General features: G+C 34.9%; 1 protein-coding gene across 2 annotated transcripts in view; it reads left to right on the forward strand.

Annotated features, from left to right (window-relative positions):
* Window positions 1–13805, forward strand: part of CYLC1 (cylicin 1) — a 68002-nt gene extending 54197 nt beyond the window's left edge. For both annotated transcript variants that reach the window (XM_006168945.1, XM_006168946.1), the window contains exons 5-6: window positions 1247–2890; window positions 13657–13805. In XM_006168945.1, coding sequence (XP_006169007.1) covers window positions 1247–2890; window positions 13657–13689 — 1677 coding nt within the window. In that variant the 3' untranslated portion in view covers window positions 13690–13805. The remainder of the gene's footprint in view (window positions 1–1246; window positions 2891–13656) is intronic.
* The last annotated feature ends 2170 nt before the right edge of the window (window positions 13806–15975 follow it).

Genomic DNA, 15975 nt, shown 5'->3' on the forward strand with positions numbered 1-15975 from the left:
TTATATAGCAAATAGGCTAGGCAAGCTGTAGGTCCTAATGCTGCAACTGGTGGCTCTTGGTAAATGTCTACCAACTGCAAAAGCATCTAAAATTTGAATCTTAGAGTTGATTAGGATGAATCAGGTCTGCCCCATTTTCTTTAATCTGAAATTCAGGATAACTGATACTATAAGATTCAAGTTTTCTACTGCTTTTATAAAGCAAAGTTACCAATAAATAAGCAAAAGGAAAATACAGCATGTGTAAATAAATTAATGTAATATCAAAATACTGTTGAAGTATCTCCAATAACAAAATGACAATTAGTATATTTATTTAAAAGCCATTTATTTGATAGGATGGTAAATATTTTAGACTTCTTGGGCCATATGGTCATTTGTCACAACTGTTTCATTCTATAGCTTAAGTTTTCTTGTCCTCTATAACAATTATATATTTTGCTAAAAATAATAAAGTGACAATAGATTTGTACAAAAAAAAGCCATTTATTACATCTGTAGTAATTCAAGTTTCAATCTTCCTTTTATGGTTGTTCCTTAACCATTTGATTGTTGGCACTCTACTGATAGTTGAAAAATTATAAGAAATAAAGCTTAAATCAGTCATATTTGAAAAATATTTGAGTGAAAATTGAAAATAAATTTTACCACTGCTACACAATGTAGCTAGAACATTTATTTGTTTCTTTTATGAGCTTTCTTTTGGAAGTACTTCCCAGTGTGGTTCTCAAGATCTCAGTTTAACCAGAGAATGGAAATCAGGGTGAGGAGTAGAAATCAGGCTGCACCTGATGCCTGCAAAAATCATAAGAATTGTTATGACAAACTTCAAGAAAATCAGCTTAATTCTGACCAAACATGGGGATAAAGAATGTTCAAAATGTTCTAAAATATCTCCCCAATGCAGGAATTCAAAGGCAATCTATTACTGATTCTGAGGATGATCCCTGGAATAATATATATCATTCTGGATATGAATCCAATGTTAAGGGAATCCTAAAATTTTTCTTAAAGTCACCTTATTTCCAAAGTGAAATTATCTTTCTTGTTCTCTCTCTCTCTCTCTCTCTCTCTCTCTCTCACACACACACACACACACACACACACACACTTAGAAAAAGGAAAATTTCATTTTTAAACCTTTTAAATAGATAACTAATGAAAAGATAAATTATTTCCATGTTTCAATATAAAAAGATACAATTCATTTTTAACTACTTATCATTATTCTAATCAATCTTTTCAGATGCATGACAAAAGAATATCAGAGGAAGGTCAAAAGTCAGCTCATATATGGATAAGGCACTCTTCAAGAAAAAATTTCCAGAGGCCACCTATTTACTTAGCTGTCAAGAGACAGGCTCCATTCAGACATCCTTATACTCCCCATACCTATCCTGAAAAAGCATATTCTAAAAAGTCCAAAGATGACAAAAAAGAAATAGCCTTGAAGAAAGATTCCAAGAAAAAGACAGGACCATGTACAACAAATCTAGAATCCAAGAAAACAGTAAAAGACAAGAAACCTAAAAGAAGAAATACTGCAGATAATAAGTCAAAATTTAAATCAGAAAAACATCCAGAATCCCAAGATTCTAAGGTAGTCTTAAAAAATGACGCAAAAAAATATTTGAATAATTCCAAAGAGACAGATACTGTGTCCACATATACAATGAATGATTCAAAGAAAGATTCTAAGAAGAGTTTAAAGAATAACTCTGATGCCAAATCAGATACTTGTTCAAAAAATAGTTTAAATATGGATTTAATGATGTACTTAAAGGAGTCTAGTGCTGAATCCATAGATTTTGAAACATGGCTAGAGAATTATTCACAAAATAATTCAAAGAAAGATGCAAAAAAGGATGCAAAGAAGGATGCAAAGAAGAGCTCTGATGCTGAATCTGGAGACTCAAAAGATGCAAAGAAAGATGCAAAGAAGGATAAGAAACCTACAAAAAAAGATGACAAGAAGAAGGATGCAAAAAAGGACACAGAGTCTACTAGTGCTGAATCTGGAGACTCAAAGGATGCAAAGAAAGATACAAAGAAGGATAAGAAGCCTTCAAAAAAAGACAAAAAAAAGGATTCAAAGGATACAGAGTCTACTGGTGCTGAATCTGACGACTCAAAGGATGCAAAGAAAGATACAAAGAAGGATAAAAAAACTTCAAAAAAAGATGACAAGAAAAAGGATGCAAAGAAGGATACAGAGTCTACCAGTGCTGAATCTGAATTGGAGTCAAAGAATGCTAAGAAAGATGATAAAAAAGATAAGAAAGGTGATAAAAAGAAGTCTATCAAGAAGGTTGAAGGGTCTACTGATGCTGATTCTGAATCTGAGGGGGATTCAAAAAAGGATAAGAAAGATGAAAAGAAGGAAAAGAGAGATTCAAAGAAAGATAACAAAAAGAAGGATGCAAAGAAGGATGTAGAGTCTACTGAAACAGAATCTGATTTGGAATTAAAGAAGGAAAAGAAAGGTTCAAAGAAATATGCCAAGGATCCAAAGGACAGAGAATCAACTGGTGCTGAATCCGATGTGTCTTCCCAAACAGGCCCAAAGATACCTGCAAAGGCCAACGTTTCTGATGCTGAATCCGAAGTGTCACTGCAGAAACCTGAAGCTCAAAAGAGAATTGGTGAATCAGATGCCACATCTGCAGATTCAAGGAAGGAAATACCAGAACTAAAGAGAGGAGTAAAACTCTCACACAAAAAGACTACATTCAAAGACAAAGGGGAAAAAACAACTATAGGTAGAGTTCCTCCATCAAGAGAAAGACCACCACTCCCTCCTTGTGAGCCATTTCTACCATCAAATAAGGTCAAACGTCTCTGTCAATGCAAGATGCCTCCTCCACCTCCAAAACCAAGATATGCTCCTTTGGTATGTTTACTACTATTTTATTTTTAAACCACAATAGTTTAGAAAATGAAAGATATTTTAAAGTTTAGATTATTTATCTTTTATATTTTACATTTTTATTTTAATTTTATACATTCAATCGCTATATATTATTACAGCTTGCAAAATGAATTTTCACAGCATGAATACACTGAATAATAGTACAGTTAAAGATATTCTTACACATGTTATCAAGAGCAGGAGTGGAGAGATAGGGCAACCCTCAGGCCTTGGGTATGGTCCTACCAAAGTGCTCCAAAAGGGGTCAGAGGCCAGCTTTGCCTATTATACTCAAGCCAGGTTTACTTAGTTAATTAGTTAGTTAGTTTTTGGAGAGGTTTTTGCTATAGGACTCATGCACTCACCAGAAACACAGAGAGAGACAGACAGAAAGCGAGAAATCACTCTCCAGGGGGGATAGCCACACTGCAGTCCCTTCTCTTCCATTCTCTGCTGGTCCCTCAATCCAGACTTACATACCGGCCTCTAATTTCTGGCAGCAGGCAATCCTCTGGGCCTGAATATATCCCTGGTAAGATTTTCCAGGAGGTGCCAAATGCTAATCTTTGTAAGATGCCAGAGACATGTTCTTCATGGCCTGTGTTGTTAGCCCAACAGCAGAGTGACCTTCCATTACTGGATGTGTCCCTGGGAAGATCTTTAATGAGTAGCAAGATAAAAACCTCTCTGTGAAGCCCTCATCAGAGACTGAAACATATAATATCTGAGAGTTCAGGGAGGCTGCTTGGTTTTGAACTGATTACCACTAGAAGTTAGTTGGCTAGATTGTTCATTGCAGGATCAGGAAGTGATCTAGGGTGGTGTCCTGTCTTCTCCATTCTGACCTGGAGCAGAGAATCCGTGGTACTTTACTCTGCAATTGCCAAAAAAGTACTAGATAATATGTCTCATTTCTCTCCGATCTCAATTTCTTTACCATATTATCAATTGAATCTAGCTACATTTGCCTTCTTGCTGTTCCTCACATACCCCAGGAATATTGCTTAGGGTTCTTGCATTAACCATTTCCTCTACTAGAACATTCTTTTTTTATTATTTTATAATTTCTTTTTTTAAATTTTTTTATTTTAATTTTTTATATACATTCAATCACATTATTTAGGTTACGAAGTGAACATTTCAATATGTGAACATTTCTCCCCAGTCCAGTTGATCAAAATATCTTCAAATGATAACACCACATCTCCCCAACCCATCAATGCTCTGCCTCCATATCCATCCTCCAGATGTGTGAATCTACTAGAACATTCTTTCCTCAGATTTCTACATAGCTAACTTCCTCACCCCTTAAAATGTTTACTCAACTTTTAATTTCTCAATGGACTGACTTTGACTGCACTATTTAAAATTAAAATTCCCATTACTGCACTCTCACTGTTAACCCATTTACTTTTTTTTTTCATATAACCGTTTGCCTTCAATCATGTAACTTACATTTATGTTGACTATACATTGTGTATATACCCTTTGCTAGAAAGTAAGCCAAATAAAAAAAAATGCAGTTTCCTTTGTTTAATAATATATCTGAAATACCTAAGAAAGTGGTTGGCACTTAATATATGATTAATAAATAAATGTGGCATTTGTTAGAGAATTAGAATTAAAATAATTTCTGGGCAGTTGTATGAACACAGATGAAACTGGATAGTATGAATTTTATGTGCTCAGATTATGAGTTAATTTGTTCATTCAACATGGATAAAGAAACTGGCATTTGGGCTGGGTCATGAAATATGTGCAAGATTTTCACAGGTGGACAGTGGGAAAGTTTCTACCTAAGAATGCTAGTTAATAGCAGAGCCAGGCTGTGAAATTACATCATGAGATGGAAGATTAGAAAATAACACTGAAAAATGATATTAACTAAGAGAGTATACAAAACCTGTAGCCCAGAAGCTAGCTTAAAGTAGATGGTAGGAGAAATATGGGTTGGCAAATGGCATGGATGTGACATAAAAGCTGAGGTAGGATCTTGCAATACCTCTACACATCAAGATTTACTTTAAAAAAATATATAAAATAGGTGAAAGAATGATGAACAAAGTTTGGTTTGTGGCCTGGTGACTTCTTTGATGCATATTTTTCCAGTTGTATACTTTCCAAATAATTTCTTTTTTGCCTGTTCTATGACTGTGTTGCTGTGCCAGTGTTTGTTGTTCCTAAAGCATACATGTAATTAGTCTACCCCTTCAGTAATTAGATACCCACAATAAGTTTTGGTATCTTTGTGTTTTCTTCTTGTCTGCCAACTATCAAGAATAAGCTCTAATTCAAGAATCTGCCTTAATTAGACAATGTCCCATTTTCTGGGTATTTCCAAAACTCTTTACTAAATGGAAAGAAAAAATAAATTCTATCATGTATTACTTTTCTTCCCATTTTCTGGGTATTTCCAAAACTCTTTACTAAATGGAAAGAAAAAATAAATTCTATCATGTATTACTATTCCTTGAGCTGCCAATCTAATTCTTTACTAATGTACTAAGTTTAATTTTCTTTACTCCTCTAATGATAACTGTAGCTTAATTAAGTACTTCAAAGGTTTTCAAAGAAAAATCTGAATGAACTTCAGATTTCTGGATTGGGGTAATATGAGGTATTTTAAAATGTGATATTTTTAGTTCCTCTCCCAAATCACAATTTATAGGTGCAAATTATTCCACTCATGTATAAGGCTAGATCCACCCAATATTTCATCTTAATTATTTGGGAGATGTTGGAAAAATAATGAATTTTAATCAAGAGCACAAGTGAGGAGATTCATTTCTAAGAATTAAACCAAGATTTTTTTTTTTGAGAGTTTTTTTTTCTTTTTTTCGCTACAGGGTGTGTGTGGTTGCCAGACAGACAGAGAGAGACATAGAGACAGAAAGCGAGAAATCACCCCCCAGGGGGGATGGTCACGCCGCAATCCCTTCTCCTTCATTCTCCTCTCGGGATCTTGGGCACGCACGCACACGCACCCAGCATGAGTTCTAAGTCACCGGATCCGGGATGTGAACCGCGTCGACTACGAGGGAATCCAGCGACATAGCCATTACGCTAACTGCTGGTTCCCGAAACCAAGATTTTAATAATAAAAGCTCAAAAAATAGGAACAGATAATTTATACAGGAAGAAATATTGATAAGAAACAAAATAATAAAAACGTTTACCACAGTTAGGTTAGTAATCAAAACAACTCTGTGAAATCATCTTGTATCTATGAATACAGAAAAATATTTTATACATGTAAATCTTATATACACTAATTATATAAATACATAAAGTAAAATTTTATATGTAGTATCCATGGAAGATATATCTTACATACAGCTTTTGAGGCTTCATTGTTAGTAGTACATTTATTCACTTCAGGAGAGGATGAACATAAACTAATTTAAAATTCCTCTGGGATTATATGAAAATATGTACAAAGAATCAAAGCTGAGACAAATCTTATATACACTAATTATATAAATACATAAAGTAAAATTTTATATGTAGTATCCATGGAAGATATATCTTACATACAGCTTTTGAGGCTTCATTGTTAGTAGTACATTTATTCACTTCAGGAGAGGATGAACATAAACTAATTTAAAATTCCTCTGGGATTATATGAAAATATGTACAAAGAATCAAAGCTGAGACAATATTATCTGACTCAGTAGAAAAAAAATGGCTATTGCAATATTACCTGTAAGAAAAAAACTTCAGAATTAAAGTACATGCATGAAATTAGGTGATGATTTTGTAAAACATAAAACTGAATAGTATTCATTCACTAAGATGATAAAGATGAAGCCTAGAGAATTAGAACAAAATTGTCATATAATAATTTTAAGAGAAATAGTAGGGAAATATTATGGGATTACCATTAAGCAAAAGTCTGCATGTTCATGAACAAAGTAATATGTAAATGTAAAAATATTTGCATTAGTATGGTGATATTTGGAATGACTACCAGCTATTTTTCATGTATCTTTGTGTTTTTACATTGTATTTTTAATTTTAGAAGTTCTAATTAATTAGAGATCTTAGACTAATATTATAACATTGCTGGACCTCAGTTCTTGTACAAACACAAGCAAATGGACTAGTTTTAAGTATATTTCATCCTTCAGTGATCCCTGGTTTCTGCAGGGAGCTTGTTGAATGTGCACATTGCTGGGCGGGCTCCATCTTCAGAAACTTTGACTTGGTAGGTCTGGGATGGAGTCCAGGGACCTACACTTTTAACAAGAAATAATAAAAATTATATTCAAGTTCATATATGATATTCTGTGCATTGGTATGGACCATTATATACCAATGATATAATATATAATTAAAGGATATATATATATATATACACATACACACACATATATGTATAATTAAAGAACAAATAAAGTGTTGCTTTTTAATATATATTTATTATTTACATTTTTATCACTATACACCTTTACAGTGGTACAACATGGCTTTTCCCAGCATGAATACAGAACATATAAGTCACAATAAAGACATTGCCATATACACTATCATCAACAAATAACTTCATTTTTTGTCAATTAAATGTATTGTTTGTTTTTTCCCTGTTCCCCTCCCTTTCTCCCACCCTCTATTTCTCCTCCCTTACTATTTCTAGTATCTAGAGTTACTCTCCCTGCTATTATACTTTCCAATCTTTAAGTTTCTGCTATAGAGCACAGACATTTGGTATATATTGAGCAGGGACACACAAAGTCTTTCTTTCGTAGTTTGGCTTGCTTTGCTTAGCATTAAGTCTTCCATATTCATCCACGTTGTACCAAATGTCAGTAGCTCATTTTTTATGGCTGAGTAGTATTCCATATTGTACATATGCCACATTTTTTTCAATCCATTGTCTATTTTTGGACATTTGGGTTGATCCCAAGTCCTAGTGATTTTAAATAGCGTTGCATTAAACATGAATGTACAAGTGTTTTTTCCAACTGAAGGTTTTTCTACCCTTTTGGTAAATACCTAAAAGTGGAATTACTGGGTCATATGGTAGTTCTATTTGTAAGTTCCTGAGGAATCTTCTGTTGTCTGTTCAGCTCACTGGCCCAATTTTTAGTTGGATTGATTACTTTTTGCAGATAAGTTGCCTGACTTCCCTGTATATTTTGGTTACCAGTCCCTTATCAGAGGCATAGTTTGAAAATATATTCTTTCACTCTGAGGGTTCTCTCCTTAGACACTTTTTAGCCTAATGTAGTCCCACTTCTCTATTTTGGGGATTATTTTCTGTGCTTTGGGGATCTTTTTGAAGAAGTCTTTACCTACACCAAGATCTCCAAGAGGTTTGTCTGTGTTTTCCACCAGTATTTTCAGTTTCAGATTTTATGCTTAGATCTTTAATCCAGTTTGAGTTGATTTTTGTTAGTGGTGACAGATAGGGGTCCAGTTCCATTCTTCTGCTGGTGAATATCCAGAAATCCAGCACCATTTGATGAAGGGATTTTCTTTTACCCACTGGATTGTCTTGTGGGTAATCCTTTCATCAAGGATTAGTTTGCTGTATATTTCAGAGTGTTTTTGGGCTCTCAGTTTTGTTCCATTGATCTTCCTGCCTTTTTTGGTGTGTTTATACCATTTTGCCATTGTTGGATTTTTTCCTAGGCATAATTTTTAAAATTTTGTTAATTTATTTTATACATCCAATCACTATACAATCACTATAAATCACTACAGCTTGTAAAGTTAATTTACGCAACATGAATACACTTCACACCAGTCCAGTTGAAGATATCATACATGTTATCATCAACAGATAATCTTCCATTTTCATATCCCTTAAATATGTTGTCTCTCAGTTAAAATTAACTATGGAATAGCTAACTATGCGTAAACATTGAAGTTTATTAACGTAAAAATAAGAGACATAAAACAGCAGCAAAATTATAGAAAGTAAAAATAATTTATCTAACTTAAACATACGTGACTTTTTATGTAAAGCAGTTGTTTGATTATCACAGCTTTGGGGCCAGGAATTGAGATACCTCCTACTTTATTCCCCTTGTACAGTAGAGTTTTGGCGATACTGGGCCTTTTATGTATCCAGACAAATTTTATGATTGTTTTTTTCTACCTCTATGAGGAATATCTCTGGTAGTTTGATTGGAATTGCACTGAGTTTGTAGATTAATTTGGGGAGGATTGCCATTTTGATTATATTAGTTCTTTTAATCCAGGAATATGAGTTGTTTTTCCTCTTTTTTGTATCATTTTTTCTTTCTTTCTCAAATATTTCATTGTTTCTTTGTAGAGGTTTTTAACTTTTTTGGTTAGCTTCATTCCTAGATATCTTACTGTTTTTGTGGTTATTTCAAATGGGATTGCTACAGTCAATTCTTTCAGTCTGTTCATTGTTCCATTGTTGGTGTATGTAAACTCTAGATTTTCATATGTTGATTTTGTATCTTGCCACTTCACTGTATTTGCTTATTACTTCCAGGGATTTTTCTGTAGATTCTTTTGGATTTTCTATGTATAGAATCATATTACATGCAAATAGAGATCATTTTACTCCTTTTTCTGTTTGAATTACTTTATTAGACTTTCTTGTCTTATTGCATAGAACTTCCAGTACTATGTTGAAGAGGAGTAGAGTGGAGAGAGTGTACAGCATTGTCTTCCAGTTTTTAGTGGAACTGCTTTAAGCTTTCCCCCATTAATATGATGTTAGCTATGGGTTTCTCATAGGTGACTTTTATTATGTTGAAGAATGTCTCTTCTGTGCCAGTTTTGCTGAGAGTCTTAATCATAAAAAGAAGTTGTATTTTATCAAATGCTTTTTCTGCACCAATTGATATGATCATAGGTTTTTCCCTTTCTTCCTGTTACTGTAATTAATGTATTATGTTTATTGTTTTGTGTATGTTGAACAACACTTGCATCCATGAAATAAAGCCTACCTGGTCATGGTGTTGTGGGCCACAACATGCTAGTATCTTGTTGAGAATTTTTACATCTGTATTCATTGAGGATATTGGACAGAAGTCTTTTCGTTGTTGTTGTTATGTTCTTATTGGTTTTGGAAACCAGGATGACGGTGGCTTCATAGAATGAATTTGGGAGGGTTTTTTCCTTTTGGATCTTTAGATATAGCTTGAGAATTTGGGTTAGTATTTCTTTAAAGGTTTTTAAAATTCAGAAGTAAAGCCATCGGAACCTTTCTTTGTTGGGTGACTATTTATTACTGATTCAATCCCATTGCTTTTTATGGGTTTGTTTATTCAGGCTTTCTATTTCTTCCTGGTTCAATCTTGGTAAGTTACGCATGTCCAGAATGTTGTCCATCTGCTCTAGGTTTTCCTGTTTGTTGGTATATAATCACTCACGTTACTCTCTGATGATGCTTTGTATTTCTGTTATGTCTGTTGTAATATCACCTGTTTCCTTGCTAATTTGATTTATCTGGTTCCTATCTCTGTTCTTCTTGATTAATCTAGCTAACAGTGTGTCAATTTTGTTTATCTCCTCAAAGAACCACCTTTTAGTTTCATTTATTTCCTATATAGTTATTTTATTCTATATTTTATTTATTTCTGCTCAAATCTTTATTTCTTTTCTCCTGGAATTTTTACTGTTGTTTTTCCAGTTCCCTGAATTGTGTCATTACATTGTTTGCCACCTTTCTGTTTTCTTTTCATGGACACTAATTGCTATGATCTTCCCTCTTATTACTGCTTTTTTTTTGGGGGGGGAGAGAGGTTTTTGATATAGGGCTCATGCGCTCGCCAGACAGAGAGAGAGAGAGAGACATAGAGACAGCGAGAAATCACCCCCCAGGGGGGATGGTCACGCCGCAATCCCTTCTCCTCCATTCTCCTCTCGGGATCTTGGGCATGCACGCACACACGCCTGGTGTGAGTTTTAAGCCACCGGGTCTAGGACACGAACTGTGGTCGACTACGAGGGAGTCCAGCAACATAGCCATTACGCCAACTGCTGGTTCCCATGACTGCTTTTCATATGTCCCATAGAGTATGAACACTTGTTTGTCCATTATCATTGATTTCTATGAACCTTTTGATTTCAGACATAATTTCTTCAGTAATTGTGAAGTTATTCAGGAATAGGTTGTTTAATTTCCATGTATTTATTTATTTTTGAGGGCTCTTTCTTTAGTTGACTTCATGTTTGATTTTTTTCATAGTCATAAATGATGCTGGATATAGTTTCTATACATGTGAAATTGTTAAGGCTTATTTCAAGACCTATCATATGCTTGATCTTTGAAAATGGTTCATGTGGGGATAAAAAAAAATGTATGTTTTGTGGTTTGGGGGTGAAAACTCCTATAAATGTCTTTCAAGTCCATTTCATTTATAGTCATTTAGATCTTATACCTCTTTGTTTATTTTTTTAGCTAGATAATATTTACAGAGGAGATAGTGGGGTTTTCATATCCACAAACAACTATAATGTTGCAGTTTATCTCTCCATTCAGATATAACAGTCTCTCTTTCACATATTTGGGTGCTCCGGTATTGGGTGTGTAAATATTTGAAAATGTTGGGAACCAGCAGTTAGCGTAATGGCTATGTTGCTGGACTCCCACATAGTCGACCGCGGTTCGTGTCCCGGACCCGGTGGCTTAAAACTCACGCCAGGCGCGTGTGCGTGCGTGCCCAAGATCCCGAGAGGAGAATGGAGGAGAAGGGATTGCGGCGTGACCATCCCCCCTGGGGGGTGATTTCTCGCTTTCTGTCTCTATGTCTCTCTCTGTCTGTCTGGCGAGCGCACGCGCCCTACAATGAAAATCTCTCAAAAAAAAAAAAAAAAGTTGTATCTTCTTGGTGAATAAGTCATTTTAGTACTATGTAAGTTTCTTCTTTGTCTCTTCTTGCATCTTTCGTCTTAAAATCCATTTTGTCTGATTTAATAATTCTTACAGCTCCAGACTTTTTTTTTTTTGGTTTCCATTTGCATGCAGTAAAAGCCCTTCACTTTTAGTTTATGTATGTCTTTATCAGTGAGGTGTGTTTCTTGTAAGCGGCATATAGATGACTTCTTTTTTAAAAAAAAAAAAATTCAGCCAGAATGTCTCAATAGGAATTTTTTTTTTTTTTTGGAGAGATTTTCACTGTAGGGCGCATGCGCTCGCCAGACAGAGAGAGACATAGAGACAGAAAGCAAGAAATCACCCCCCAGGGGGGATGGTCACGCCACAATCCCTTCTCCTCCATTCTCCTCTCGGGATCTTGGACACGCACGCACACGCGCCCGGCGTGAGTTTTAAGCCACCGGGTCCGGGACGCGAACTGCGGTCGACTACGTGGGAGTCCAGCGACATAGCCATTACGCTAACTGCTGGTTCCCTCTTAATAGGAAATTTTAATCTATTAACATTCAATGTTGTTATTGATATTTATGGACTTATCCCTGTCATTTATTTTTAGCTATTTTCTTGGCTGTTTTTTGTTCTTTTACTTCTGTTTTTCTCTCTTTAGTTTTTCTGATACAATAATTATTTCAGTACTTCTTGTAGAGCTGGTCCAGTATTGGTAAATTGTTTCAGTTTTTGCTTATCTGAGAATACTTTTATTCACCCTTCCCATTTGAGGGATATTCTTTCTGTATATAGTATTCTTAGTTGAAATTATTTTTCTTTAAATGTTCTAATATCCTCCCATTTTTTCCTTGTCTGCATTGTTTCAGTTCAGAGGTCTGAAGCTAGCCTAATGGGATAACATTTATAAGTAACTTAATTTTTCTATCTTGCCATATTTAGAATATTGGCTTTGTCATTGATTTTTACCAATCTGGATATTATGTGCTGGGGAGGAGAAGATACTTTTATTTTGATTTTATCTGAAGTTCCTTTTATTTCCTATATCTGAATTTCTTCATGTTTCTCTAGATTTGGAAAGATTTCAGATAGTATTTCATAAATGAGGTTTCCCATGCCTTTGGCAGCTTTTTGCCACCTGGAATCCCCAGTTTTCAGATATTTGGTGTTTTATGGTATCTAAAATTTTCCATATCTTATTCTTTTTTTTGTTGCTTTTATTTTTTCATTCTTTTTTGGTAGTTTGGTTTATGCTGGAAACTTTGTCTTCAAGGTTAAAAATTCTTTGTTCTATATGGTCCAATCTGCTGTTAATGCTTTCTAGGGAGATTTCAATTTCTTGTATTGTATTATTCACTTCCAGAAGTTCTGTTTGATTATTTTTTTACGGTGACTATCTCTTTATGGAGTTTCTCTTTCATGTCCTGGAATGGTTTTCTCGTTTTCTACAATTTATTGTCTGTTTTCTCTTGCATCTCATGGGGTTTTGTTATATATATGTTCAGAATTTTTTTCTTACACTTCTGTGGATTCCTTTGTGCTTACTATCATTGGTGAAGGGCTACTGCACTCACCAGTAGCAGAGTTACTTCTTTGTTTTCTCATGTTTCTTTGAGGTCTGCACTGGTTTTTGGTAATCTGATGCAGTAATATATATTTTTTTTCCTATTTATTGGAATAGATTCATAAGAGGCCTGCTGAGACCAAGCCCAAGTGTAGGTTGAGCCTAGGCAGCAATGAGTGTCAGGGGACAGAGTTTCACAAGTCCCAAAGATAGTCCCAGGAGATGGGAGGTATACTCACAAGAAGGTGTGTTGATCCCAGGCAGCAGGGAGCACTGGGTAGAATGAGTGCTGCAAGTTCCAAAGATAGTCCAGGGAGGTGCAGATGTACTTACCAGAAATTTAATTTTTAATTTTTATTTTTCTACTTTATTTCTCAGCCTGAAGCACAGTGGATTCATAAGCTTCTTTAGAGAACAACTGAGCACTTGGTTTCACAGAATGACCTTACAGGAGTAACCACACTACTCTCACGTGAGCATTTCTACTTCTGTGGAACTGTAATAAATAAAAACAAGTCTTCCATGAGTACCAAGAGCTGTGTATTTTTTTCTCATATATAAAACAGATGGGGGGGGGACCAGCAGTTGGTGTAATAGCTATGTCGCTGGACTCCCATGTAGTCGACCACAGTTCAAGTCCCAGACCCGGTGACTTAAACTTACACCAGGCATATGTGCGTGTGTGCTCAAGATCCTGAGAGGGAAATGGAGGAGAAGGAATTGCAGCGTGGCCATTACCCTTGGGTGGGCGATTTCTCGCTTTCTGTCTCTCTCTGTCTTTCTGTCAAGTGCATGCACCCTATAGCAAAAACCTCTCCAAAAATAAAATAGATGGGATATATGTGTGTGTGTGTGTGTGTGTGTGTGTGTATGTGTGTGTATTATTTATTTAGTTATTTGTGAAATGCCTTATCTACACAGACCATGATATTTTATTCCTTGTAGTGATGCTTCACTCTAGATATCATTTCTGAGTTTAAGTTGGATACTCTTAACCATCCTCCATTGGATACCCTTATCATGTATCAGTAAACTTCCTTTATACTTAGCATTCAACAAAAGAAAACCAAGAATAGAAGGAAGGAACCAGAACTTCTATGTCTTTAAAGAAACAGAGAACTATACATATATAGTAATCCTGGAAAAAGAGTCTTTTCAGGCCCTTGAATCTTCTCCTAGGCCTATCTGGGCACTTCTTTGTAAAATCTGGTTTTGATAAGAAACCTGCTAAGTCACTTTAGCAAGAACCATCTACCTTCAATATCTGATTATACTCAATATCTGATCAGGTTCCTCATATTCCACCATTTCCCAGGTAATGTTTGATCATGTTGGAATCCTATCAGATCTATTTGGGCAGAATCCTCTTAACTCTAATGCTACCTCTTAGTAAATTTACATCCACTGATTCCCATCATGTTCCTTGGACATAAATTTGCACTTGCCTATGCTGTATTCAGAGATGAACCCAATCATTCTCACCCACCCCATTGTCATAGTCTCTACACATATAATGATAGTCTCCCCTTTTCTGCCTACCATCTTCAACAAGTGTTATTGAATTTTTTTTTAATTTAACATCCTTACTATTCCACAGATATACAGCAAGTTATAAACTTAATCATTGTCTTTAGACCTTTTCCCCTTTAGTTTATTTCTTTATTTACTGGTAAACTGCAAATGACCATGAAAGATTAACACACATATTTATTAATCTTTTAACATGTTTATATGACTATACATGACACATTATACATGACACATTAAAAGTAACTAATGGATATAGATTGATAGATATATACATTGTCACAGATATATAAATATGAGGGGACTTCAAAAAACTCATGAAAAATTAAATTAAATTACAAACTTATTTTACTGCATAAACAATTTAAAATCCTATATTCACCAGAGATATTGGTCTATAGTTTTCCTTCCTTGTCCCGTCCTTATCTGTTTTGAGGATAAGGGTGATAGAGGCTTCATAGAATGAATTCGGGAGAGATTCACCCTTTTGGATCTTTAGAAATAACTTTAGCAGAATGGGGGTTAATTCTTCTTTAAAAGTTTTATAGAATTCAGAGGTGAAGCCATCAGGGCCAGGGCTTTTCTTTGTTGGAAGGCTATTACTGATTCAATCTCCTGGCTTGTTATGGGCTTATTTAGACTTTCTGTATCCTCCTGGCTCAATTTTGATAGATTATACATGTCCAGGATTTTGTCCATCTCATCCAGATTATCTTGCTTCTTGGCATATAGTAGTTTATAATATCTTCTAATTATGTTCTGTATTTCTGCTTTGTCTGTTGTTATATTTCCTGCTTCATTGCAGATTTGATTCACCTGGTTCCATTCTCTCTTCTTCTTAATAAGTCTTGCTAGTGGTGTATCAATTTTGTTTATCTTTTTAAAGAACCAGCTTTTACTTTCATTTATTTTCTGTATAGTTCGCTTATTTTCTATTTCATTTATTTCTGCTCAGATCTTTATTATTTCCTTTCTCCTGAAGTTTTTTTGGGTGATTTTGCTGTTGCTTCTCCAATTCTCTGAGGCATGATGTTAGGTGATCCATTTGCCTTCTTTCTGTCTTCCTCTATGAGCATTAATTTCTATAAACTTCCCTCTTATGACTGCTTTAGCAGTGTCCCAAAGATTATGGAAACTTGTGTCCTCATTATCATTAGCTTCCAATATCTC

Source organism: Tupaia chinensis, unplaced genomic scaffold, assembly GCF_000334495.1.
Source record: "Tupaia chinensis unplaced genomic scaffold, TupChi_1.0 Scaffold146525_1, whole genome shotgun sequence".
Taxonomy (NCBI): Eukaryota; Metazoa; Chordata; class Mammalia; order Scandentia; family Tupaiidae; genus Tupaia; species Tupaia belangeri.